This window comes from Vombatus ursinus, unplaced genomic scaffold (genome assembly GCF_900497805.2).
Source record: "Vombatus ursinus unplaced genomic scaffold, bare-nosed wombat genome assembly UNPS02009205.1, whole genome shotgun sequence".
NCBI lineage: Eukaryota > Metazoa > Chordata > Mammalia > Diprotodontia > Vombatidae > Vombatus > Vombatus ursinus.
In genome coordinates, this window is record NW_020948983.1 from 49,640,958 (window position 1) to 49,668,383 (window position 27,426).

A 27,426-nucleotide genomic window follows, 5' to 3' on the forward strand; every position below is an offset into this window, starting at 1 on the left:
CCCCACTCCCCAAGGGGTCATAAAGTACTTCATTTGTTAACAACATTTAACTGTCAGAAATTTCTGGCAAACACAAAAACCTAGAAACTGAAGTCATATTTTTACATTAACAGTAGTATGCCCAAAGCTTTTTACCAATGACTTCTCAAAAGACAAAGAAAAAAAGTTTCCTTGGGATAGTAAGAAATGATCTTATGCTGGGCCTTCCTTACAATGTCTTAGAGGACAAAGATTTAGAAAGATTGCTGTTCAAGCACTAAAGAAAACAGGTAAGAGAAAAGAGGATGACAGGATCTTGACAGACTCAGGGAGCAGGGAGGGAGAAAATTCCCTCAGGGAAGCAAGGTGGCAGCTGAGAGAAAATTCTAGGACCTCTCAAGCCAAAAGCCCCAAACCCCGAACATGCAAGCTGAAGGGCAGGATAAAAGACGGTGGGAAGGCATTCATGACCCAATTAAGGGGAAAGGTCAAGCAGTGAAAAATAGACCATCTAAGGCAAGTCACAATCTTCTTGTGCTTCAATTTCCTCATCTATAAAATGAGGATGTGGCATTGGATGCTAAAGACCCCCTGAGTTTTCCTATGGGTGATGGCCAAAAATGTGCTAAGAAAAACAGGAATGTGCATCTTTAGACTTTTATTTATTGTAAAAGATTAACTTTGGAGCTTGATTACATTTTGCTTGAGTTGGGCTATTTTAATAAAGCAGTACATTTCTAATATTTAAAAGATATGGGAATTTGTGGGTGTAAATCTGGTCAGGCTTGACCAATGGCCCAATAACTCTCGTGGCTCAGGACTGTTGATTGTGGTGACCTCACAGTACCTCAGGGCCGCACCGAAGATTAATAAAAACTACAGACGAGGACGATAGCCTACCTGTGCCTTCCACTGACTCTCTATAACAAAGGAACGGTTTGGGAATTACAAAACAATTTGCTGGTAAGAACTCGGTGACACTTTTTCTTAAAGAGCTTCCATCCTCTTAAGAGTCTCCTGCCTGCTTTTTAAAAGAGATTTGCTTTCTGACATTTTCTAACATTTATTTTATAGGATCACAGACCCTAAGACCTAGTGGGATCTAGTCTAATCTAAAGTGTCTAGTCTAATCTCCTCACTCTATAAATGAGTTAGCTAACTGAGGCTCAGATAAGTGAGAAGGACTTGTTACTACTTAATTATATAACACAAGACTGGAATCATGGTACCCAAATTTCCAGTCTAGAATTCTTTTCATTATCAGTACACTTTATTGTTGTTGTTCGGTCATTTTTCAGTCATGCCTGACTCTTTGAGACCCCATTTGGGATTTTCTTGCCAAAGACTGTTTGCTATTTCCTTCTCCAGCTCATTTTACAGATGAAGAAACCGAGGCTTAGGGTTAACTGACTTGCCCAGGGTCACACAGCTAGTAAGTGTCTGAGGCCAGATTTGAACTCAGAAAGATGAATTTTTCTGACTCCAGGCCCAGCACTCTATCCACTGCACCACCCCATCTACACTAACAGTTTAAATTACATTTGCTTCCCACCTCCAGCATGTCAAAATGTCTTCCATTCATTTTCTTCTTTTCATTAAGTTCTTCTTCTAGTATCTTCAATTCTGTTAGATTACTTAAAAAATACTTGTTGATTCATTGGTGGGTCTGTCCAACGTTATCCCAAGTACTTGCTAAATATGTTGTAGTTTACTATATTTCTAATTCCCTGCCCATGGCCCCACCCTCCTCCCCCCTCTCCATTCTAGAACCAAGGAAAAGTGAGGATAGTTAAATAATATGTTTGGCATATTGATTAAAAAAAAAAGCATTATCAATGGGCATTTTTTTTTAAAGCAAACATTCAGGTGTGTCAGTTGTTCAAGTCCTGTGGACTGCTTCTGACATGGAGAATTACCTATTTTGTACTGTATGGAATATCAGTTTTCTGAAATGGGCAGAAAGATTCTTCAACTTATGTGCCAGCTTGAATAAAACCTTTGAAATATCAATACAGTTTTACTTATCAGCAGCATTGATCATTTCAACCATTTGTCCCTGTAAGACACCTAGCTTTGCATCCTGCGATATCAAGCTGATTGGTACTGCCAGGGAGGCCTAGGGCATGCAAGTGAGTGGGCTTGGCTGGTGTCACTGGCACATCCTTTGTATGCTTCCTAGTCAGATCAGCAGAGGCTGAAATGCTGAGCTGATGTTGGGTCTTTTGACAATTTTCAGTTAATGAATTGATTCCTACAGTTCATTAACATACCCACTTCCACTTCTGTATACACATATGTCTTAATTAGCTGCTCATTGGCTGTTTAATTACAAGAAAACAGCTGACAGCTGCCTCGATACATTCTAATGGCAGACTGCTTGGAATGGCTACACATTTCCTTTTGACAACCATGACTTATTCATAACTCCATGATTTATTGTGAATACTCACATGCTTACATGAATCATTAAATTTTACAGTATTACTGGCAACTGACAATTAGGAATTTGGGAATGGGGGCATTTTACTTCCCTCCCTGCCAAAAAATATAGATTTGCCTACTCTATTACTTTCAAAAAAGGTAAATAATATCTAAAAAGATGACATTTTGCAATCATTCATTTGGGACCTTTCTTTCAAGAATATGACTGAGGAAGAACAAAATATTTTTGGCAAAACATTTTGACATAAATAATGGCAGAAATTCTTTTAGCTAATAGATAATTACCTGGTAAAAGAAAATAAAAACACTAGTCTGGTTTTAGAGAAAGTGATGAAATATGAAAAAAGAGAGAAAATAGAGAAAGCTAAGTAGAGAAAAGAAATGTCAGGAGAAACACCAAAAATTGGGAGGGAATAGTAAGCTCTGGAGAATTATAATGGGGCAAGCATTCTTGACCGGACCAGCTGAATTCAAAGAAAAGAGGCAGACATTTCTGGCACTCTCTTTACTGGCTTTGGACACTATCAATCACCCTTGTTTGCAAAAATTTGCTAGAGCAGTCCCACTAACTGTACATGACAGCAGTAATAAAAATGTGGCATCCTTGGAATATTTTCCAGTTCTAAGAAGCTGCCCCTCCCAGTAGAGTACTGTGTACATTCTGATATGCAATTATAACTGACATATTTTGTCCCAATCAGCAAGTGTGATGGTCGTTTTTGACTGTGGAGAGCTACATAAAAGTGTAAACCAAATGAATACCCAATTGTGGGCCTAGAACTTTCTGCAAATTGAAAAAGAAGCAATGACTGTGAGGTTCACTGAAAAATGAACCAATTTGAGACAAATTAGGGGGTGAAAGCATTCCTCTCGAGTGTGAATCATGGTGAAACTGAAAGCTTTAGCTGAACAAACACAAATTTCTTCTCATTATTCTTTAATGCACTTATTTTTTTAAAAATGGAATTGATACTTTTGAAGTCAAAAGGACATAATAACATCCCTGCCTCCCTTTCTGCAAAATATAATATTTAAGATGTCTGACCTAATGTTCTTTATGAAATTGAACTTTAAGATAAAAATAAGAACTAGATGTTGTACGTGAATTATAGCAAAACTGGAGGGAAAATCTGAAATGGGTCTCAGAATACTAGTGAAATTTCACAATCTTCAGTCAAAAAGAAAAATTAGCATCCACTAATAAGCATGTATCAAGAAGGACTTTCATTGAGAGGGTCTTCACTGCTAAACAATTTTCCCCTCTCTGTACCAGCAGTTTCATAGGTACTAGGGAGTTGTAGGAGGTGAAAAGTTCCTGTCCCTAAGATGTGTGATGATGTCTCTAATAGTCTTCAAGAGAAGCTAAGAAATTAAATAACTTGCCCATGGTCACAAAGCCAGTACTGCGTGAGACCATGAACTGAGGTCTTCCTAAATTCCACAGTTAGCAACCTGTCTACTATGTCACCCTATCCTGGCATCTGTACTTCAAAGTCTCTGCCCTCTGATTGGCCCTCTAGTCAAAGGTCCAGAGCCAAAGGACACCTTAGAGGCCTTTAGTTAAAACTCCTTATTTTATAGATGAGGAAACAAAGGCCAAGGAACAAAGGCCAAAGTATCCAAGTTCATGCAGGTAATGAGCATCAGGGTTGGGATTTGAATTCAGATTCTGGCACCATCACAGTCAATATTCTTTCCAGGGCTCGTGCTCCACTCCATGGACTTATGGAGACATTATGAGAAGGCCTGGGAAGAAGGCTTTAGTGGAGGCATGATTAATAATACTAATAATAGTAAAAGCTAACATTTATGTAGCATTTCAAGGAAGCAGTTCAGCCTCGCATTTATTTCACAATAACAATATTTAATCTACTTCTATTTCATCAGTGACGGAGCTCCCAGTGAGGCACTTCCTCTTACCAAGGCATCTCAAGGTCTCCCCCTCAGGAATTTATGGTCTTAGAGAGTTTTCTGAGTCAATGAGAGGTTAAGTGATTTGCCCAGGACCACAGAGCTGGTACACAGTGGAATTAGACTGGGTTTCTAGGGTTTCTATGCACTATGCTGATATTTCTAAGCAATATGTTGATAAAGACCTTAGGTCAAACCTTGCCTCAGATACTTATCGCTTTACCTCTCTCAACCTCAGTTTCCTCATTTGTAATATGGGGATAATAGTAGTATCTACCTCATAGGGGTGTTGTGAGGGTCCAATGAGATAACATTAAAAATACTTTGTAAACCTTAAAGTGATATATAAATGCTATTTATCTATCTATCTTCCTCCTCCTCATAACTATTACATTGCTTGGGAATTATTTTCTTCTAGGTAAATGACACCAGCTAATTTATACATTCTCTCTTTCTGAAAAGGATTATATTCTTTCATTACAAAGTTATTTTAACTTAAAATTAAGAAAAGTACCAACTCTTGCTTCTAAGGTAAAAAGAGTGTCCTAGACTAATACACAGTTTTGCTTAAAGTAGATATGCAACAGATATTTGTTGAGTAAAAGAAGAATCTATTCCTAAGCCTTTAGGAGGAAAGTAAGACCAATGACCTGATTGTAAAACCCTAATGTTCTGATCAATGGGGCCCTGCAGAACTAAAAAAAATGTAACACTAAATAAACTAAAGGAAAATCTAATTGTTCTTTTCTTTTCCCAGATAAATTTCTCACTTTCAATTGAGGAGCACCCCTAGTATTTCTCAGTCACCATATTTTCAAAAGAAATACAGTAACACTAAAATTGTTCTTGAAAAGATTTTCAATCAATGCAAAAAAAAAGTAATCCTCTTGGATCTAAAGACCTATTTTCTTAATATTAAATGCATTCACAACCCACTAATTTTATTTCTGATTTGGAGGCGAGATGAAAAGACTCCTAGCTTAGCCTCTTTCCTTTAGCTTACCTCTGCTCACTTATACCAGGAGTCTGGTTGTGTTCTACCCCTTTCTTGTATAACACATCTCATCAGCCTGGTTTCCATCAATGCTTCTCTAGAAACTCTCAGCAAAGGACGACCTTCTCTCTATTGCTATAATTATCCTGTGTGACTAATATTTTAATACTTCAAGGATCAAGCATCATTTCCTTGATATGGTTACTCCCTACATTAATGTGAATCAAAAGAGTTCTACAACTCAGGACTTGATGCTTGAGAATTGCTCTCTCAAATGGATCTGTTATTTCAACGGTTCAGGAATTCCCTCCCACAATGCAGATCTCAACTCATCTGTGCTTGCTCATATCATTTGACTCTTGTCCATATTTGCCCCTGGGATGTTTAACCTATAAATAGGGCTCTTTCTCCTGATACTTGCAAGGGTACTAAGGGAGGATTCTGGCTACCTACCTGTTATCCCTTGTTCTGATCATGTGACTAGCCTATTTTCTTTTTCTATCATGCATTTCTCTGATGATGCCTTTGATTCCTATTCTTCTTCAGAGTTCTTCGGTGGCTATATATTGCAGCTTACTCACACTCACAGTGTGTTTTTCCATTGACTGTCAAGTGATAGAACTTCTATAGCGAAAACTTCATTATCTTGTAGCCAGTTTCTTGATGAGCCTCTCTGATTTTGGCTAGGTTGGACTATTGGACTTCCGCTGGGCCAGAATTAAAAATTCTACTAACATTAGGGTTAAAATTCTAGGTTTGAAGATTATGTGCAAAAGCAATAAAGAGCATTACAAAAACAGGAGAGATTACCAAGGAAGAAAGGAGAAGATAGGATAGAGTTTTGGGGAACATCACATTTAAGAGAAGGGAGATGGAAGGAAGAGTAAGAGAGAGTACAAAGAACAGTTAGAATGCTATCACAGAAGCCAAAGGAAGAAAAAATATCTAAGAGAGGTTGGTTATCAGGAAAAAATACTGTAGAGAAGTCAAAGAGGGCTGAAAACAAATCCACTAGATTTGGGGATAGGAAGTTCATTAGTAACCTTGAAGAAAGCAGCTTCAGGGGAGTTGTAGGGATAGATGTTAGATCATAAGAGGATGATACAGAAAGAATGAGTGGGGATTAACTGGTGTTTCTGTAAGTTTCTGTAAGTAATGGGGATGACTCTATCTATATTTTCACATCTTTCTTGAAATTTCTATGTTCATATCTATATGTATTTCTGGACCTGTTATTGCTGCAAGGAACTCCCAGTGAAGAAATGCCCTCTTAGCATGTAGAACAGCAACTGATCTAAAACATACAATCTTAGCTGCCTGGAAATGAAAGATTAAGTGACTTGCCCAGAGTCACACAGCCAGTATGTGTCAAAGGTAAGACTTCAACCTAGATCTTCCTGAGACCACGGAAGGCTCTTTACTCACTATGCGGAAGCTAGGTGGTACAGTGGATAGAGCACTGGCTCCAGAGTCAAGAGGACCTGAGTACAAATCCAGTCTCAGAAACATATTAGATGTGTGACCTTGGGCAAGTCACTTAACCCTGATTACCTTTCACAAAAAAATCAGTAGGCCATGCTGCCTTTTATTATTATATTTTTAAAACTTACATTATGGCCATCTTTATTATTAATATGCTTTTAAAGAACATAAGCTTTCATAGGACAATGACTGCATCATATATGTCTTTTCATTTCTCACAGGACTTTGCACACAATGAAGGTTCAATGGTTTGATTGATTTCATACAGCAATATTTTAAATCATCAAATTTCACTTAAACATGGAATTCAGGGCATTTTTCAAATAGAATGGTCATCTGTAGCTAAGATACCAAGGAAAGAATAGCAGCAAGAAGTGAAGCAAGGGTTACATTTGAACAATGGAGTAGAATACATGCCCAAAGTATTGCCACACTTAGTGTTTGCATGTAATTCCTATGCAAATAAAACTATGATAAAACGTATAATGATTTCTTTGCTTCTCAAGAAACAAACCCAAACAATGAATAGGTTCTCTAATTCCCATAGCTTCTTAACGCAGTATTTAAAGCAGGAAAACTTAAAAACAAAAAAAGCTAGCTCATACAAATTAGACTTTTATACACTTTTTCCCTCATTAGATACATACTTAGAAAGTTTAAAAAATATTTTATTTTATTACATGGAATAGTTATTTACTTCTAAATCTACTCTATAGATTTAGATAGAATGAAAAGAAAGGGGCTTAATTATTTATTATTTTATTATTACTACATGTCACGCACTGTGTTAAACACTTTACAAATACTGTCTCATGATCCTCACAACAACTGTGCAAGGTAGGTGCTATTATCTCCATTTTATAGTTGAAGAAACTGAGACAAACAGAAGTTAAGGGACTTGCCCAGGGTCACACAGCTAGTAAGTATCTGAGGGCACATTTGAACTCAGGTCTTTCTGACTGTAGATCCCTTGCTCTGTCTACTGTGTTTGTGGAGGACCTAAATGCTGGGCAAAGGAAATTGTAAATTACCTTCCTAAAAACAGGGAGTGACTTGAGTGGGAATGACATAGATTTGTGTATTCTCAAATGTTTGTGAAGAAGGATATATTAGAGAAAGGAGATACTAGAGGCAGGGAGACCAAGTACGGTGGCACTAACTAAAAAGGTAATAAAGCAATGAACCAAGGTGATGGTAAATGAGAGTGGAGAGGGATATTGTGTAGACAGATAGGGCCAGAGGAAGAAGGAAGGGTCAGAGATGGCTTGAAAGTTTGAATCTGGAGGGCTGGGAAGATGGTGGCCATCACTAACAGAAATAGGTGAATTGTAGAAGGGGTAGTTATTTATTTATTTATTTTTTAGTTTGACACTTTGGCAGAACATTCAGATAGGGAAAGTTAGAAGGTAACTGGAAATGGGGGACCAGTGCTCAGGGTAGGAGAGACATCTAGACAGAGGTGGTAACTGAAACAATGGGAGAAAGGAAGATCATGAAAGAAGAGATGATTGACAGAGAAGAGGGCAATGGACAGAGATTTAGGAGGACATATATATTTTAGAAAGGGATGAGAAAAACCAGTGAAAGAGAATGACGCCTGGCCAGAACAAGAGGGAAACCCCCCCCCCCCAATACTATTGTCTTAGAAGCCAAAGGAAGAATTCTCAGGAGTATGGGGGTAGCCAACAGTGTTAAATGTAGCAAAAAGTTGGTGGATGAGGTCTGAGAAAAGGTCATTGAGAAAATCATTTATATGCAGTGACAAGAGTCAAAAACCATTATTATATGGTTTCAGAGATCACAGAATTAGAGCTGGAAGGGACCTTAGAAATCAGCAAGTCCAATCTTCTCATTTTACAGATGAGGAAACTGAGGCACAAGAGTGACTTGCCCAGGGGTCATATAATTAGGAAGTGAATTTTAGGTTTTCTTTTTTCCAAGTTCAGCACTCTATCCACTATTTTAACTAGAGATGCCTCTCTGTGCCAGTCATAAATGGATGAAGGATAAATGGATGAAGGATAAATGGATGGTAGATGATAGTTTTATTATAATAGGATCACAGAAAAGTGTTTTTTTTCCTCCCCAAGTATAAAGGAAAGAAGAACAAGTCTATTGGTGGTAGAAAAGGAGTAAGTAGAAGAGAAACTGATGGAGAGGGAGAGTGGGAATGATTAACAAAACAAGTTTTGCCTTCATTATCTGACAGCTAACCATTAGAACTGTCTGGATACCTTACATAAAAGTGGGTTTTTCTGGCTTTTCTTTGATAAGTGTTTTAATTTTCTATTTTAATTTGTGTATCTATTAAGAATTACAACAACTCAAAAAATCTTTATATTTACATAGGACTTTAAGATTTACTAAGTACTTTCTACAGAGCCCCGTGAGGTAGGGGGCATGTTAGCATGATGATCCTATATTTTTGGGTGAAGGAATTGAGGCTCAAAAAAGTTATGTGACTTTTGGTGAAGGGGGTCTCCTGGGTCTACATGTCCAACACCTTCCACAAGTATGCCTCACTTTCTGTCATTGTTGGGTTTTTGGAGAAAGGCAAAAATGTACAGGAAGAACCAATATTGATGTCTTGTAGACCCCAAACAACATTTTTATGATATGAAGTCTGGTGATATCCTTTCCCAGAGTGAGGAAAAGAGAAACACAACTGTGTTCAATTTAGCTAATCCAGAACAACTGAGTGATCTAAAGCCTACTACTACATATGCAGTTATTTCAAAGCCCTTTTTGAATCCCAAAGTACACACTTGTCAAAAAATCCATTTCTGTTAGAAATGCTATCTAGGTATTGTAGAGAAAGTTCAACAGGTGAATTTCACTAAAGAACAGAATACTTGTCTCCATTTTCTGCAGTTCATTCACCATTATAAAGCAGAAATATAAAAAGGTAAAAACTATGATTACAGACTGAGGTAGAATACTGGGAGGACCTTCTGGATAATTCAGTTCAAAGGGACACTTTCACCTAAGTAATTTTAATTTTATTTGTCTTGGCAGACGAATCTGTACACTTTCTCATGACAAAAATATGCATCTATATAGTCAGTTTACATAGTGCTTTCCTCATGACCGTCTGTGAAGGAAGTAGTGGGGGTAATATTATTTCCATTCTACAGATAAGGAAACTGAACCTCAAAGAGTTGAAGTGACTTGTCCACACTCACAGAGCCAGCATTCAAATTTGACAGCACAGAGGACAGGGCGAGAGAAAATCCAATATGTTTTTCTGTTTCACTAAACCTCTGTTTTATCTGAATTCTCAGGGTCTTATTTTGCAGTTTTAAATGGAAAGCCATCTCGGATCTCCTCAGAAGTAGACTGATTTATACTCTTATCACAGGACCACGGATTTAGAACAAGATCTTAGAGCACATCTAATTCAATCTGGCCATTATACAGATGAAAAAAAAGGAAGGCCCAGAGAGGTTAAGCCACTACATAAGTAGAAAAGCTGAAGAGACAGGATCTAAACACATGTCCTCAGAGTTTAAATCTAAGAACTTTTCCCACTGTGCAATACTATTTCTCTTGAATAAATAAATTACCAGGACAGATAGCATGAAATAGTGTTTTAATAATTATGAAATAATTCTAAAAAAAACTGAGAAATGACAAAGTTTGGGGCTTGACTCTTCTGGATTCTCCAATCTGGATTTCCCACTTAGGGAAATAGTGTACCTATACTACATTCTTGGAGTCATAGTGAGAACTTATCCCTTAAGTAAAGTTCTGTGTAAATGTCAGGTATTAGCTTGGCCAGTTCAGCCTGCAGGACAGCCTGCAGGCAATTATATAACAAACCCAAATCTGATTAGAATTTCCCCATAAAATGAGAATCAAAGAACAGATCAAAGTTAATTCTGGTGACTTCGTTATTGAAAGGTATAAACAATGAGACTGAATCATTCTAATCCATCCTGGGGTTGCCCCCTCTTCCCAATTAAGTGGTATAAACAAACAAATAAATAGCTTCCTCTAGCTATCTTTTATAGAAGTTAAAAACATATATGTACCATGGTTGTAATTTAACACCAAATCTAAATATCTTTTTGCTGTGTAGTGTCAAATCTGATCCTTCAACATTCCAGGAAGCTGAATTTACAGAAATTGTGAGAGTAAATAATACATTTTTTTTTAAAATAAGGCAGAAACAAAAAAGGGCGGGGGGCTTACCTTGCAGCCTTCACATGTAATGACACCATAATGGATTCCTGATGATTTGTCTCCACAGATCTTGCATGGAATAATTTCAATTTGAGCTGCAACAGAAGCACGCAACCAGTTAATTACATTTTCTTTTAAACACCTTATAAAAGCGTTCCCTGATCAGCATTTGTATAGTGAAAACTAATAACCTGCTAAACATTATACTGCATTAACTATTCATTGCTGAACTGTGAGGGTCCCCCTAGAGCCTTGGACTGAATTATGGCTGCTTGTTATATAATAGCTTTTGGGTTATTAAAATGGGTCATTTGAGAAGGTGTTTAAGAACCCACAAGAAGGCTAGAATCAGCATTTCAAAGCCTTAAAGAACTGGAGAGTTCGCATTTTAGGCCTCAGGGCTAAACAGATACTAAAATGTTTCCTCCCATCTCATTCTCCCACCATTATTTTTAAAAGGTCATAATTCTGTCTTGGCTGAGAGTCGCATTTATGTAGCTAGAGGAAAATGCATTTCACAAAAGTCATGTCGACTTAGGAAATGTTATAAACCAATTCAGATGATTAATAAGATACATATGACTGAGTTAAGAATCCCCCAATTCATTTTTTCTTCTGATTTAAAAAAAAAAGTTGCTGTGTTAAATGTTAATCCATTTATGTGGATGATCAACCGCTCTATTTCAGCCAGACAGTTAGTTTTCCGTATGTTTTTAATGATGAACCCTGACAAGTAGAATGTTTAGCTAGTAGGTTATTTAAATGAGTAACCGATTCTCTAGCTCAGTGTTCATAGATTCTTGCCAAGTGATTAAAGATGTCCCTCACTTGAAGATTAATCAAGTAATTAATAAATTTTGTACCAAAGTATTTAGAACAAGGTAAAGTATTTTTCTTAAGCACAACAGGACATAAAATGTGCCTTTAAAAAAAGTACATAACTAATGACAAAGAAATAATCCAAGATATGTCATTAGCTCCAAAGAATTTCTTAGATCACATACAAAATGGAAATGTTATATAAAATAATGCATAAAACATTACTGAGCCATATAGACATGATAACTACCTGCACTAAACTTAATCCATGATTTTAACTATCAAATGCTGTATCTACAATGACAGCATATTTACATACACCTCACATTTCCCTCCACGCACACATAAACACATACCATCAACAATGTCTTTTCACAGCCAGTTAGTATATAATAGTGTACATTTACATAGTCTTTTGCATATTTTTGTTGTCTTATTTGATTCTCACAATAACCCTGTGAGGTAGATGGTACAAACATCATCTTCATTTTATAAGGGAATGGGAGGGAAGGAAAGAACTATTTATATAGCATCTACTATTTGCCAAGTGCTAAGCACTTTAAGAATATCACATTTGATCCCTCACAACAACCCTGGGAGACAGATGCTATCATTACTCCCATTTTATAGTTGAGGAAATGGGAGGCAAACAGAGTTTATGTGATTTGTCCAGGGTCACACAGTTAATGAGGGTCTGAGGCTGGATTTGAACTGAGGTCTTCCTGACATCAGGGCCAGCACTCTTATCTACTGCACCACTTAGATGCCTCAAGAATAAAATAGAAACTAAGTGCTATTGTAAGACTTTCTCTCCAGGTCATATGAGGCTACTTGAACCAAGGTACCTATGCTGCTCTTCACTGTGACCTATTCATGTGAAAGAACTAAAACCGCCTGCATATGATTTTGTGCTGATGCCACCTAGCACTGGCACATTGCAAAGCTTCTTAAATCAGGTCCACAACCACCCAAGAGTTGAACAAGCAACACAGAAAAAACCAAGAAGATGAAGAATGACCATCATTTGCACTATTTATGGAGTTGGGCTGTCTGTATGTCTTTAGTCTGTATGCCCCTGACAATCCCTGCAGATGGACAAAGCATATTTTCTTCTTATCCCTACCTCATAAAATCTCTTCTTTTAAGATGCAGCTTGGACATTCTCTTCTGCATGAAGCCTTTCCTGATTGCACCCTCTCCCCTAACTATTAGTGCCTTTCTTCCCATAGTACTTTCCATTGAGTTACTTTGTAGATATTTGCATTTATTCACTTTATATTTAAGCTACCTATATTTTTATACATGTATCTTATCTCCCATTAGAATGTGAGGAGAGATTGTTTCATTCTCTCTACTTGTATCCTCAGACTCTGGCACACAGTAGGTATTTTATAAATACTTGTTGATTATTATTATTTTTAAAAATACTTGTTGATTATTAAAGAGTGGCAGAGCATCTCATGTTATTTTTATGGAAAAGATGCAAAGATATATGTGAGATAATGGTAAAACTAGATGGATTTGGAACTGTTTGGAGGGATGGACTTTGAGTTATTAATGGTTTGATGTCATATGGAAAAGTAAGAATTAGATGTGTTCTGTTTGGCTCCTAGAAGGCAAAATTAGGATCACAGATTAAAAGCTAGAAGGGAACTTAAAGGAAATCTAGTCTAATTTTCTCTTTTTACAGATAAGGACACTGAGGCCCAGAGATGTTAAATAGCCTACTGAATTGTTATATTCCATATTACTGAAGGTCACACAGGCATTAAATGATAGAGGTAGAAGCACCTCTGACTCCACATTCTTCCCACTGACCCACACTGGATGGAAGATGCAAACAAAATTAAACTTGGTGATAGGAAAAAACTTTCTAACAATGAGAAAGCTATTCAAAATGAATGTACTGCTTAGAGAAGAATCAAGTTCCCCCTTATGGAAGGTCTTCAAGCAGAGATTGGACAGCCAATGATTGGATATGTTACAGGGAGAAATTTTTTTGTTTGTTTTGGTCATGAGTTGGCCTAGATGGTCACTGAGATCCCTTCCAAATCTGAAATTCCATGATCCTGAGTGGGGTATATTACTGGATAGGAATAAGAAAGGACTGGGTTGCATTTGGGAAATCGTACAATGGGTTAAAAAATCTCAAGCTTCTCCCCGAGCCAAAAAAATCCCCACCTTTAAATAGTAATGCTCATGCAGCAATGCTACATGGCTGAAAGTCACAAAATATCACAATCTGTCAACAATAAAAACTGCAGGTGACTCAAAGCACAATGAAGAAACAGACAGCAGGCAAGTATAGGCTATGGCATATTGCCACTGAAAATTACATGCAAGAAGTGACATTAATAATATCATCCAAAATATTTGTGACTGGAAAAGTAACATGCATTCATAGTGGTGTCTTTTGTTTGTTCACGATGTAAATTCCATATACTGGATTATGCAATTAGGAAAACTTAAAATTTGCAGTCTTTTCTGTGCCAGCATTGACTTTGAGTGCTCCAAAATCATTAGTCTTTTTGATATCTGCAACTGACCACTTAAGTAACCTGTGCTACTTGCTATTTTCAGTATCATGAAATCAAACTCTTGAATAACGTCATAAATAGCAGAAGAGGCAAATTATTGCACACAAGAAACTGGTGACAGCTTTGAGGGGCAACATCTGCCAACAGTTACTTCTAATTTTTTCTCTTAATGATTAAAAGGAAAGAATCAAGTCTTTATTCCCCAGTTTCCAGGATTCTACTGATGTCTAACATCTAATGATAATCAGAAAATGGAAAAATTTTATTAGGTCATCTAGTTCACACCTCTGGAAGGGCTGCCTGAAGCCATAGCAAAGTATGCTGGTAGTCAACTCCATTCTCCCTGACATATAGAAACTGATTACAGACCATTTAAGTCACATGTATGAAAATGAAGGGAACTGAGCAGGTCATGTCAGGAAGATGTGTAAAATATCTAAAAGAGTTTAGAAGTATCTTTATTAGATCTAAAACAAGTTATTTTAGAAAAATCCAATTTGGTTCATAAGTTGACTGATTATGAGAAATGAACTGAAGTGGGCAGGGTTTTGGGGCCAAAACACTTAAATAAAAAGGAAAATAATCTGATAAGTATCTATGTATCTAGTTATTTTTACCACTCATTTTTTAATTAATTTTTTAAAATTTTTAAATGTTTTAACATTTTTATTTAAAGTTTTGAGTTCCAAATTCTATCCTTCCCTCCCTCACCTCTCCCCTCTCTGAGATGGTAAGCAATCAGATCTAGGTTACACATGTGCAATTAGGTAAAACATTTCCCTATTAGTCATTTTGTACAAGAAGACTCAAATAAAAGAAAAAAAGATGAAAGAAAAAAAGTGAAAAATAATATACTTCAGTCTATATTCAGTCAATATTAGTTCTTCTCCGGAGATGGATAGTATGCTTCATCATTAGCCCATTGGGATTGTCTTGGATCATTGTTTCGCAGTTCTTCATTGAACAATATTGCTGTTATGGTGTACAATATTCTCCTGGTTCTTTTCACCTCACTACTATCAGTTCATGTAAGTCTTTCCAGGTTTTTCTGAAATCATCCTGCTTGTCATCTCTTATAGCACAATAATATTCCAACACAATCATGTACCACAGCTTGTTTAGCCATTCCCCAATTGATGGGCATCCCTTTGATTTCCAATTCTTAGCTACCACAAAAAGAGCTGCTATAGGTCTTATTCCCCTTTTTTGGATGTCTTTGGGATATAGATCTAGTAGTGGTATTGCAGGATGGCCATAGTTCCAAATTGCTCTCCACAATGGTTGGATCAGTTTACAACTCTACTGACAATGCATTAGTGTCCCAGTTTACCCACATGCCTTCCAACACTTATCATTTTCCTTTTTTGTCATATTAGCCAATCTGACAGGTGTAAGGTGATACCTCAGAGTTCTTTTAATTTGCATTTTTCTGATCAATAGTTATTTAAAGCATTTTTTTTCATATGACTATAGATAGCTTTGATTTCTTTATCTGAAAACTGCCTGTTCATAACCTTTGACCATTTATCGATTGGGGAATGGTTTGTATTTTTATAAATTTGACTCAGTTCTCTATATATTTGAGAAATGAGTTATTTATCAGAGATACCTGTTGCAAATCCCCCCCTCCCAGTTTTAAGCTTTCCTTATAAATTTGGTTGCATTGGTTTTGTTTGTGCAAACACTTTTACATTTTATATAATCAAAACTATCTATTTTACATTTTATAATGATCTCTATCTCTTCTTTGGTCATAAGTTCTTCCCTTATCCATCAATCTGACAGATAAACTATTTCATGCTCTCTTAATTAGCTTATGGTATCACCCTTTATGTGTAAATCATGTACTCATTTTAACCTTATCTTCGTATACAGTGTGAGATGTCGGTCTATACCTAGTTTCTGCCATGCTTTTCCCCAGTTTTCCGAGCAATTTTTGTCAAATAACGAGTTTTTGTTCCAAAAGCTTGGACCTTTGGGTTTATCATATACTAGATTACCATGGTCATTTACTATAATGTAATTTGTACCTAATCTATTCTACTGATCCATCACTCTGTCTCTTAGTCAGTACCAGATTGTTTTGATAATTACTACTTTATAATACAGTTTGACATCCAGAATGGCTAGACCACTTTCTTTCACATTTTTTTCATGATTCCCTTGATATCCTTGAGCTTTTGTTCTTCCAGATGAATTTTGTCTATAAAATAATTTTTGATAGGTTGTTGGTATGTCACTGAATAAATATATTAATTTAGGTAGGATTGTCATTTTTATTATATTGGCTCAGCCTACCCATAAGCAATTAATATTTTTCCGATTGTTTAGATCTGACTTTATTTGTGCGAAAAGTGTTTTATAGTTGTGTTCATATAGTTCCTGGGTTTGTCCTGGCAGGTAGACTCCCAAGTATTTTATATTTACAGTTATTTTAGATGGAGTTTCTCTTTCTATCTTTTTGCTGCTGGACTTTGTTGATAATATATAGAAATGCTGATGATTTATGTGGGTTTATTTTGTATACAGCAATTTTGCTGAAGTTGTTAATAATTTCAAGTAATTTTTTAGTTGATTCTCTAGGATTTTCCAAGTATAACATCATATCATCTGCAAGGAGTAATAGTTTTGTTTCCTCATCACCTATTCTAATTCCTTTAATTTCTTTTTCTTCCCTGATACCTAACATTTCTAGTACAATATTAAATAAGAGGTGACAATGAGATTCATTAATTCATCCCTGATTGTACTGGGAAGGCTTCTGGCTTATCCATATTATAGATAATGCTTGCTAATGGTTTTAAATATTACTTATCATTTTAAGGTAAGCTCCATTTATTCCTATGCTCTCCAGTGTTTTTAATAGGAATGGGTGCTGTATTTTGTCAAAAGCCTTTTTTGCATTTATTGAGATAATACATGATTTCTATTGGTTTTGTTATTGATATGGTCAATTATGTTGAGAGTATTCCTAATATTGAACCAGCCCTGCATTCCTAGTATAATCCTACCTGGTCATAGTGTATGATCCTTGTGATATATTGCTGTAATCTCTTTGCTAGTCTTTCATTTAAATTTTTCCATCAACATTCATTAGGGAAATTGGTCTATAATTTTCTTTCTCTGTTTTGAGTCTTCCTGGTTTGGGTATCAGCACCATACTTATGTCATAAAAGGAATTTGGTAGGACTCTTTCTTCACCTGTTTTCCCAAATAGTTTATATAGTATTAGGATTAATTGTTCTTTAAATGTTTGGTGTAATTCGCTTATGAATTCATTTGGTCCTGGTGACTTTTTCTTGGAAGTTCATTGATGGCCACTTCAATTTCTTTTTCTAAGATTGGGTTATTTAAGTATTTTATTTCCTCTTCTGTTAATCTGGATAGTTCATATATTTTGTACATATTCATCCATTTCATTTAGACTGTCAAATTTATTGGCATATAGTTGGGCAAAATGGCTCTGAATAATTGTCTTAATTTCCTCTTCATTGGTGGTAAATTCACCCTTTTCATTTTTGATACTAGTAATTTGGTTTTCTTCTTTCCTTTTTAAAATCAAATTAACCAATGGTTATGTATTTTATTAATTTTTTTCTGTAAAACCAGCTTCTAGCTCTATTTATTAGCTCAATGGTTTTCTTACTTTCAATTTTATTCATCTCTCCTTTGATTTTCAGGATTTCAAATCCGGTTGTTTAATTGGGGATTTTTAATTTGTTCTTTTTCTAGTTTTTTTTTAAATTGTACGTTCAATACATTGATCTGCTTTTTCTCTATTTTATTGATGTCAGCAATTAGAAATATAAATTTTTCCCCTAAATAACACTTAGGTTGCATCCCATAAATTTTGGTGTGTTCTCTCATTGTCATTTTCTGTAATGAAATTATTGATTGTTTCTATGATTTGTTCTTTGACCAAGTTTTTAAGGATTAGATTATTTAATTTCCAATTAATTTTTAATATCTTTCTATTGTCCATCATTGAATCTACTTTTTATTGCATTATCATCTGAAAAGGATATGTTTACTATCTATGCTTTTCTGCATTTGGTTGTGAGGTTTTCATGTCCTAATACATGGTCAATTTTTTTGTAGGTGCCATGTACTGCTGAAAAAAAAGTATATTCCTTTCTATTTCCATTCCCAGAGATCTATCCTGGTAATCCAAGATCCAAGATCTATCCTATCCAACTTTTCCAGAATTTTAGTCACCTCCTTAACTTCTTTCTTGTTTATTTTTTCATTAGATTTATCTAGTTCTGAGAGGGGAAAGTTATGGTCTTCCACTAGTATAGATTTATTATCTATTTCCTCTGGTAACTCATTCAACTTCTTCAAAAATTTACATGCTATACTATTGGTTCATATATGTTTAGTATCGATATGACTTCATTGTCTATGGTACCTTTCAGTTTCCTTCATCTCTTCTAATTAGGCCTATTTTTGCTTTTGCTTTGTCTGAGATCATGATTGTTACCCTACTTTCCTTGCTTCATCTGAAGCATACTAGATTCTGCTTCAGCCCCTTACCTTTACCCTGTGTGTATCTCTCTGCCTTAAATGTGTTTCTTGTAAATAACATATTGCAGGAGTCTGGTTTTTATTCCATTCTGCTGTCTGCTTCTTTTGTTTTTTTTTTGTTTGTTTTTGGGTTTTTTTGGGGGGTGGGGGTGAGGCAATTGAGGTTAAGTGACTTGCCCAGGGTCACACAGCTAGTAAGTGTCAAGTGTCTGAGTCGGGATTTGAACTCAGGTCCTCCTGATTCCAAGGCCAGAGCTCTATACTCTGCACCACCTAGCTGCCCCATGCTGTCTGCTTCTGTTTTATGGATGAGTTCATCCCATTCATATTTATAGTTATAACTATTTCCTGCCATGTTATTTTTTGATTGTTTATCCCCCCTCTCTCTTACCCCCCTCACAAGTGTTTTACTTCTAATCACTGCCTTCCCCAATATACCTTCCCTTATATCAGCCACCCTTCCCCCTTCTATTATTCCCATCCCTTCTTACTTCCTTATAGGGTAAGATTGATTTCCAGATCCAACTGAGTGTTTATGTTATTCCCTCTTTGAGTCAATTTTGATGACAGTAAGGTTTAAACTTTGCTTGCCACCCCAACCCCCTACCTTCCCCTTCATTGTAATAGCCTTTTCACGCCTCTTTTATGTGATAATTTAACCCATTCAATCTCCCCTCCTTCTTTCAGTGCAATTTTTTACCCCCTTATTTATTTATTTATCTATTTATTTATTTATTTATTCATTCATCCATCCATTCATTCATTCATTCATTCATTCATTTATTTATTTATTTTGGGGTATCATCCCACCAGAGTCATCTTATAGCCACACCCTCTGTCTACATCTACACCTTCTTATTGCTATTATAGTAATAAAGTTGTTAAACATTACAAATATTACTTTGCCATATAGAAATATAAACAATTTAACCTTATTGAATTTCTTATGTTTTCTCTTTCTTGTTTCTTGTTCACCTTTTATGTTTCCCTTGAGTTTTGTATTTGGAAGTCAAAATTTAGCTCTGGTCTTTTAATTGGAAATGATTGAAAGTCCTGTATTTCATTTAATATTTATTTTTTTCCTCCTGAAAGATCATATTCAATTTTTCTGGGTAGGTGATTCTTGGTTGTAATCCTAACTCCTTTGCCTTCCAATATATCTATTCCAAGCCCTCTAGTTCTTTAATGTGGAAGCTGCCAAATCCTATGTAATACTGGCTGTAGCTCCAGGATATTTGAATTTGGTTGCTTGCAATACTTTCCCCTTGATCTGTGAGCTCTGCAATTTGGCTATGATGTTCCTGGGAGTTTTCATTTTGGGATCTCTTTCAGGCAGTGATTGGTGGATCCTTTCAATTTCTATTTTGCCCTCTGGTTCTAATATAGCAGGGCAGTTTTCTCTGATAATTTCTTGAATGATGCTGTCTAAATTTTTTTTTTTATCATTGCTTTCAGGTTATCCAATAATTCTTATAATCTCTCTTCTGGATCTATTTTCCAGGTCAGTTGTTTTTCCAATGAGAAATTTCACATTTTTTTCTTTTCTTTTTTTTTTTTTTACTTTTCTGATTTTGTTTTATTGTATCTTGATGTCTCATAGAATCATTGGCTTCCATTTTCATTGAGCTTTTGTACTTCCTTTTCCATTTGGTCAATTCTATTTTTTTTAGAGAGTTATTTTCCTTGGTAAAATTTTATGTATCTTTCTCCATGCCATTGACTCCTTTTTTCATGATTTTCTTCCATCACTCTCATTTCTTTTCCCCAATTTTTCTTCTGCTTCTCTAATTTGCTTTTTTAAATCCTTTTTAAGCTCTTCCAAGAATTCTTTTTGGGCCTGAGACCAAATTTTCTTTGAGGCTTCTCACATGTAGCCATTTTGACACTATTGTCCTCTTCCAAGTTTATACCTTGATCCTCCCTATCACCATAGTAACTTCCCATAGTCAAGCTCATTTTTTTTCTGCATTTTTTGTGACTTGGTGTTTTATGTGAGAGTTGGGCTCTGGTCCTGCACTGTCCCAAGCTTTTTGGGCTGGGGCTCTGGGTCTTCTGCTGGCTTTCACTGTGCTTCAGGGCTTAGCTGCTTGGTTGTTCTGGAGGGTAGGCTTCCCTTCTTACTTGTACTGGGGGTTAGGGGGAGGGCTTCCCTGTTGCCCTCCCATGTTCCTGGGGTTTAGCTGCTGGCCTGCTCCAGGGGTGGGGCCCTGCTGCAGGGTTGCTATGGGGTAACAGGACCTCTCTGCTGATAAGCCCCGGGGATGGGGTCTCACTGTGGGCCAGCCCCAGGAAGCGGCTTCACTATGGGTCAGCAATGGGGTCAAGGCCTAAGTGGTGGCTTGTGCTAGGGGTAGGGTCACTGGGGTGGGACCTTGCTGTTCTGCACAGACTGCTAACTTGTCTAGGGGGCCTGCTGGCTTGCAGGAGGGTGGGGCTTTGCTGGTGGATTGCCCCAGGCATGTAGTCTTGCTGCAGGCCCCCTGTTCTGAGGCTGGTTGGCTGCTGCTGCTGCTGTCACTGCTGTTACTCTGCTACTCTTAGACCTCCCTCCCCTCCAACCCCAGTTATACAGGCCTTTCCTGCCAGGCTGGTAAGCTGCATCTCTGCTCCTGGATCAATTCTGAGGTGTAGTTGTTTGGAGGGTGATTTGGGAGGGCTTCATTGGGTTCCTTCCTCACTCCGCCATCTTGGCATCAGAAGTCTAGCATTCATTTTTTATTTTTTTAATAATTTTTTTAGCATTCTTTTTTTAAAAAAATGTTGTGTTCCAAATTTTCCATCTTCCCTTTGCCCCTTCTCCATTCATTGAGAAGGCAAGCAATAGATGTTATCCATTGTGAAGTCATGCAAAACATATTTCCACGTTAGCCATGTTGCAAAAAAAAAGCAAAAAAAAATTGCCTCGTTATTTTCCCCTCTAGGTCGGTAAAGTTTAGGAGGTTTAATCTGAAGTAGTTCTAGATGCCAGAAATTAGAGGATTTGCTCATTTGGTGCAGAGGTATTCTCCTTTTAGAAGTCACTGAGGAAGTGCATTTCGAGCATTGCAGCAGGGATTTAAGTCTACCTTGTAGCAGCAGGAGTAGGTACATTGGGCTGAACTATCAAGTCTGCCACCAACAATTGGTTCTGTTTCTAAAATCCTTCAGACTGGGAATGGCCTGCACATTATCAAGATATCTTTCCCTGGACTGATGCAGACCAAGGGATACTTGCTACAGTACTGATTCCCAACAGTCTATACCTATATCCCCCAAAGTCAGGGCCATTTGTCTAGGCACATATGCATTCATTACTTTCCTTCAACAACAACAAAACAAAGTATTTCACTCTATAGGCAGTGGTTGCTACTCAATCAGGATTAGCCATGATCAGCAGTGTAAATGTATTTTTTTTTTTTTTATGGGAAACCAAGAAAGCATTTGGAAGATATTTTTATAGCAGGATGCAGGCAGGGCAATGGGCATTTATTACATGCCCACCATGTGCCAGGCAATGTGTTAAATGCTGAAATAGAACACACAGGTAAGATTAAATAAATGGGCACAACTCATTTACCATTTCACTCCTTGTCAAGAAAGCCAATTATTAAAGACATTGGTTTACAGGAATAACTAAATTCTTCTTGCCTTGAAAATCAAGCTCTTTGACTGAATGCTAATCACACACGATTGATTACATATGTTGAAACCTGTAGATCATAGTTTTGTTGAAAATATGCAACAAAACCACATAGGGTCTTTTGTTGATTCACAATTATGTATGTCTTCTCATAATTCAAATGAATCAGTGGGGAGAATAGTGATCACAATACCACTGGCTCTTCTAATTCAAACTTTGGCAAGGTCTTGGATTCACAATTTAAACTTGCAGCTCAACACTAATACATACATTCATATATACATATATATATGTATGCACATACAATATTAATATAATATAAATTGTATATCTGAGAGGAAGAAAGACAGTGTTAAAGCCCGCCTCAAAGTCAGGAAGATCTGGGTTCAAGTACCATCAAGTACCATACACAGTAACTGGGTGACCCTGCGAAAATCACTTAACCTCTCAAAGCTTCAGACCAAGTCTCTAAAAATGTAAGGTACAAAGCAGTTGCTGATGTGCAATAGTAGAGAAAGTTCTGAGTTCTCTACACTGATGAAATCATGAGTCCAACTTCTAGGGGGTGGAGCCAAGATGGTGGAATGGAGAAAGCACTCAGCTGAGCCCTCCCAACTTTCCCTTCCAAACAACTTTAAAATAATGCCTCAAATTGAATTCTGAAGTAGCAGAGCCAACAAAAAGTCAGAGTGAGACATTCCTCCAGCCCAAGACAACTTAGGAGTCCAGAAAGACAGATCTGTGACACAGGGGAAGAGGGTGGCCTAGAGTCCACATGGATGAAATACCAGTGGTGGGACTAGGTGGCTATGAAGGCAGCAGCAGCTTTGAGAACTCCCAAGCCAGAGATGGTAAGGAGACCCGGCAACTGGTCAGAAAGAGACTACAGGGGACCCATGTTGCTAGCACTGGATGTAGCACCAGATGCTATTTGGCAATTCCATTGCCTATGCCCAACTCTGGGTGGTAGTTCAAGGTCAGGGAGGAGTACTTTTGGTGGAGGCAGTGGAAGCCCTGAGGGACAATATCACTTCTGGCCCCAAGGGATCAGGGACCCTAAGGAGCAGTATCATTTGCAATCCCAAGGGATCAGAGGGTCCTTCCTGGTTAAGAAGAGCAGTGGTTACACCTCTCCCCAGATCACATTACCTAGAAATTACCAAAAACCTCTAAACCTCAGAATCAGCAGCACAAAAAAGCCTGAAACTTCAAACAGTGCACTTCCACACCACCCCACCCCACCCTTGCCAAGAACATCCAGCCTGACATTAACATAAAATTCCAAATCAAGAAATAGGGTGGAAAAACGAGTAAACAACAAAAGAACCTGACCATAAAAAACTACTATGGTGGCAGAGACACAAACTCAGAAGAACAATATGATTTGGATACATGCCTGACAAAAATTCTTGGAAGAGCTAAAAAAGGCTTTTAAAAATCAAATACGAGTGGTAGAGGAAAAATTAGACAAAGAAATGAAAGCAAAGGAAGAAAATTATGAAAAGATAATTAATAGCTTAGTACAAGAAGCACACAAAAAAAATACCTGAAGAAAATAACATCTTAAAAAACAGAATTGGCCAAATGGAAAAAGAGGTACAAAAATTCACTAATGAAAATAACTCCTTAAAGCACAGAATTGGCTAAGTGTAAAAAGAGGCACAAAAACTCACTGAAGAAAATAATTCCTTAAAAATTAGAATTGGTCAAGTGTAAGCTTATGACTCCATGAGACATTAAGAAACAATAAAAAAAAAAAAGAAATCACTGGTCCAGAACAGATACACAATCCCCCCGCCCCTCCCCACATGATTTCATCACTGCTGTGTTATATCGCATTCATGTGAAGCTCTCTTTTGGAAAGAACAGCTGGATCAGTGCTCAGCTTTCATCACTCCAAGTCTATTTTTCAGAACAGAACTTCAATTACTCTCTAGGGCTTACCTACTTTCCACCTTATCAGACATCAAATTCATGTTTAAATACAGCATACTGAATACACATAGACACACAGAGCTTACTATCTCTTCGAGGCCAAATATTGTTTTCTCAAGCTAACCTTCTTTGGACTAAACATATGCTTCTTAATCCATATATAAATTAATTTTTAAAAAGCACTTATTATACATTTACTAAGTACCAAGCACCACAAATTCAGCCAGCTTCCTCTTCAAAGCCAAGAGTTTTCTGTCAGACACCACCACTATCAATGCTCATAAGTGTATTGATTAAATTAGGACTCATTCATATCCAACACAGCAAACAAGGATATTGTGTGATGTGACATTTGAAAAAGTACACATCTGATTCTGAAGTGAATTAATAACAAACCATACTACTATGCAATATTCTAATTCTCCCACATTTTCAGCTTCATTACCTAAATAATTTGTTCTCTTCTCCACTCTCAGTAATTTCAGCAAGCTCCTCACACCTGCAGTTTACATTTTTGCAGTTTCAAGGAGCTGCCAACAAGTGGCAGTGGAGCTTCAGGAAATCCTTAAATCTAAGTGTTAACTAATTAATTAAGTGATCATCTGGTTAGTCATTAATTTAGCATTTTACTTAAAGACTCATTTATTCTCTCTGGGGGAAAAAAGAATATCTCTCTCTGGAGACAGTTTTTTGTTTAGATACTGTGAGAATGGCATAAAAGCCCCAGTATATTTAAAAAAGCAATTCAAATTTTAGGTACAGCTATTGCAACAACAGACTGTATGAACAAGCAATGTTCTTGCAATGATAGTGCCGTGTATTCTTAAGATAAAAATGCTCTTACTACATGGTAAGATCTTCTTAGGAAAGGCAGAGGGGATAAAATGGAAATCAGAGTACCCGAGTTTCAATCCTGACACTGCTAATTATTAGCTGTGTGACTTTCACCTACCCCTGTAACTTTCCTGGGGTTTATTCTCCTCATTTGCAAAATTAGGGGGTTTGTAAATTATCTCTAATGTACCTTCCATATCAAAAGTCCTAAAAGAAAATGAGTTTGCAACCACATTTTCCATGAGTTTGGCCAACTGAAGTAGAAACAAATTGTCGAAGATATCACTTCAATTTCCTTTGGGTAAGTTCCTTAGGTAACTACTGCTACTCGAAGAAGTGCAGCATCTTTATGTTCTTCCAATACTTAGCTTCCTCCCTTAAAGTTCTCTTTCAAGATAGAAATAGAAACTACTACTGGACATTGCCACAAGTGGCTGAAGTATGAATGAATTTTTCTCACTTGCTTCTCTTGATTACATAACTGTTCTCACTAGAAGTCGGGCTAGCTTCAGCAGGGAATATGAGCTACGATATCTTAGACTTTACACAACTTCTCTAGCACCTCTCTTTGACCACAGGCTAGCAATCTATGGGTCCTATGTTAAAAATGGAGCAGGTGTCAATTCTACTTGTGTTTGGGTTAGTTATTGCTTCTACGAGCTACTGAGAGCTTCTGAGGTTATGAGATTCTTCGATGGCAGAAGTTCTGACCCTCTACCCTAGGAATGCCAGAACAGATTTCAAAACAGACCACTGGCTTCACCAGTAGAGGGGTTGAAATTTTGGCACACCAACATGGCTAATAATAATAATAATCAAATTCTTCCCTCTCATTTCCTAGTACATTTCTCTTTACACTGATTGTGAAATAGAAGCTTTTTTCTATGTCCCTAAGAACTGACACACAAAGAAACTGGTGAAAGTCATATGACTCAGGAATAATACTACATTCCTCCTCATTCTTTGCTTAAAGTCAGAAATATCTGCCAGCGGTCATCTAGTTCATTTTCCTGCCTCAAGGTGGACAATGGCCAAACAAATAAGTACCTAAGTTTATTTTCAGATTCCAGGAAAGATTTCTCAATCTCATGCTCCATCTCCCCTCCCCCATCCCAATCCCAGGAATCCATCCCAATATAACAACTATAACAACTTTAGCTGTTAAAAGATTTTGTCTCATATAATAAATGCTTAATAAATGTTCGGTATTTAACTGATCCACTAAGTGCACTCCCACCACAGCTGAAGTTGATCTAGTCCAGTCCCTTCATTTCAGATGAGGAACTTGAGGCCTAATGATGTCTGGCAGACAATCACAAAGGTAGTAAACATGAAAAGTAAAATTCGAACCCAAGTCTCCTGTCATGTGAACTAGTGTTCTTTCCACTTTGCCACACCATATCCTTCTTCAAAGACATTAAACTAGATTTTTAATGAAATAGCTTATGTCTTCTTTAGATAGAAACTGTGGTATTTAGTCTAAGGGCCACATGATCTGGACTTAACTTTTGGCTTTCACAACTAGCTCTGTGATTCATTCCATGCAAGTCATTTAAGTTTTGCAGTTACCCTTGGAAGTCTGCTTTAGGCATAGGTTGACTTCAAGTTTAAAGAAGCTACGGAAAGCTAGTTGCTTCAGTCCTACTCTTTCATCAACAAAGGTTGAGTATAGTGTTAGACACTGGCTTCAGGTGACTCTTGGGCTTTCCAAGGAATATTAGTTTAGTATCTGAAAGAGGTGAAGAAGCCCTAGTGAAATAAGATTCTCAAGGTGGCTGCTGGGAACAGCAAGTCTTCAAGCAAACCCTAGCTCTGACAATGGGCCTTCTAAAGTGTGGGGGGATTCAGACATAGGTTGAGGATGCACAAAAGTCTAAGGATAGGCAGCATTGTACCAGAAACCCAAGTCCACTGCTCCAAGTGAGTACTGTACTGGGGTAGGTAGACATTTGTTCTGCAGCTTTGGAGACTAAGTTTTCTAACTTTTCTTTTTTTCCATGAAGGAGCCAGTATCAGTTTATAAAAACATTTAAGCATCATTATATCAACATTTATTAAGTACCTTCTGTGTAGGAGTTAGTGATACTAACACAAATACTCTCTCTCTCTCTGTCTCACACACACACACACACACACACACACACACACACACACACACACACACACAC

The 27,426-nt window shown here is 37.0% G+C and overlaps 1 protein-coding gene across 4 annotated transcripts in view; it reads right to left on the minus strand.

Moving 5' to 3' along the window:
- Positions 1 to 27,426, minus strand: part of RORA (RAR related orphan receptor A) — a 106,254-nt gene that overhangs the window by 21,409 nt on the left and 57,419 nt on the right. For all 4 annotated transcript variants that reach the window (XM_027851740.1, XM_027851741.1, XM_027851739.1 and 1 more), the window contains exon 2: positions 11,000 to 11,085. In XM_027851740.1, coding sequence (XP_027707541.1) covers positions 11,000 to 11,085 — 86 coding nt within the window. The remainder of the gene's footprint in view (positions 1 to 10,999; positions 11,086 to 27,426) is intronic.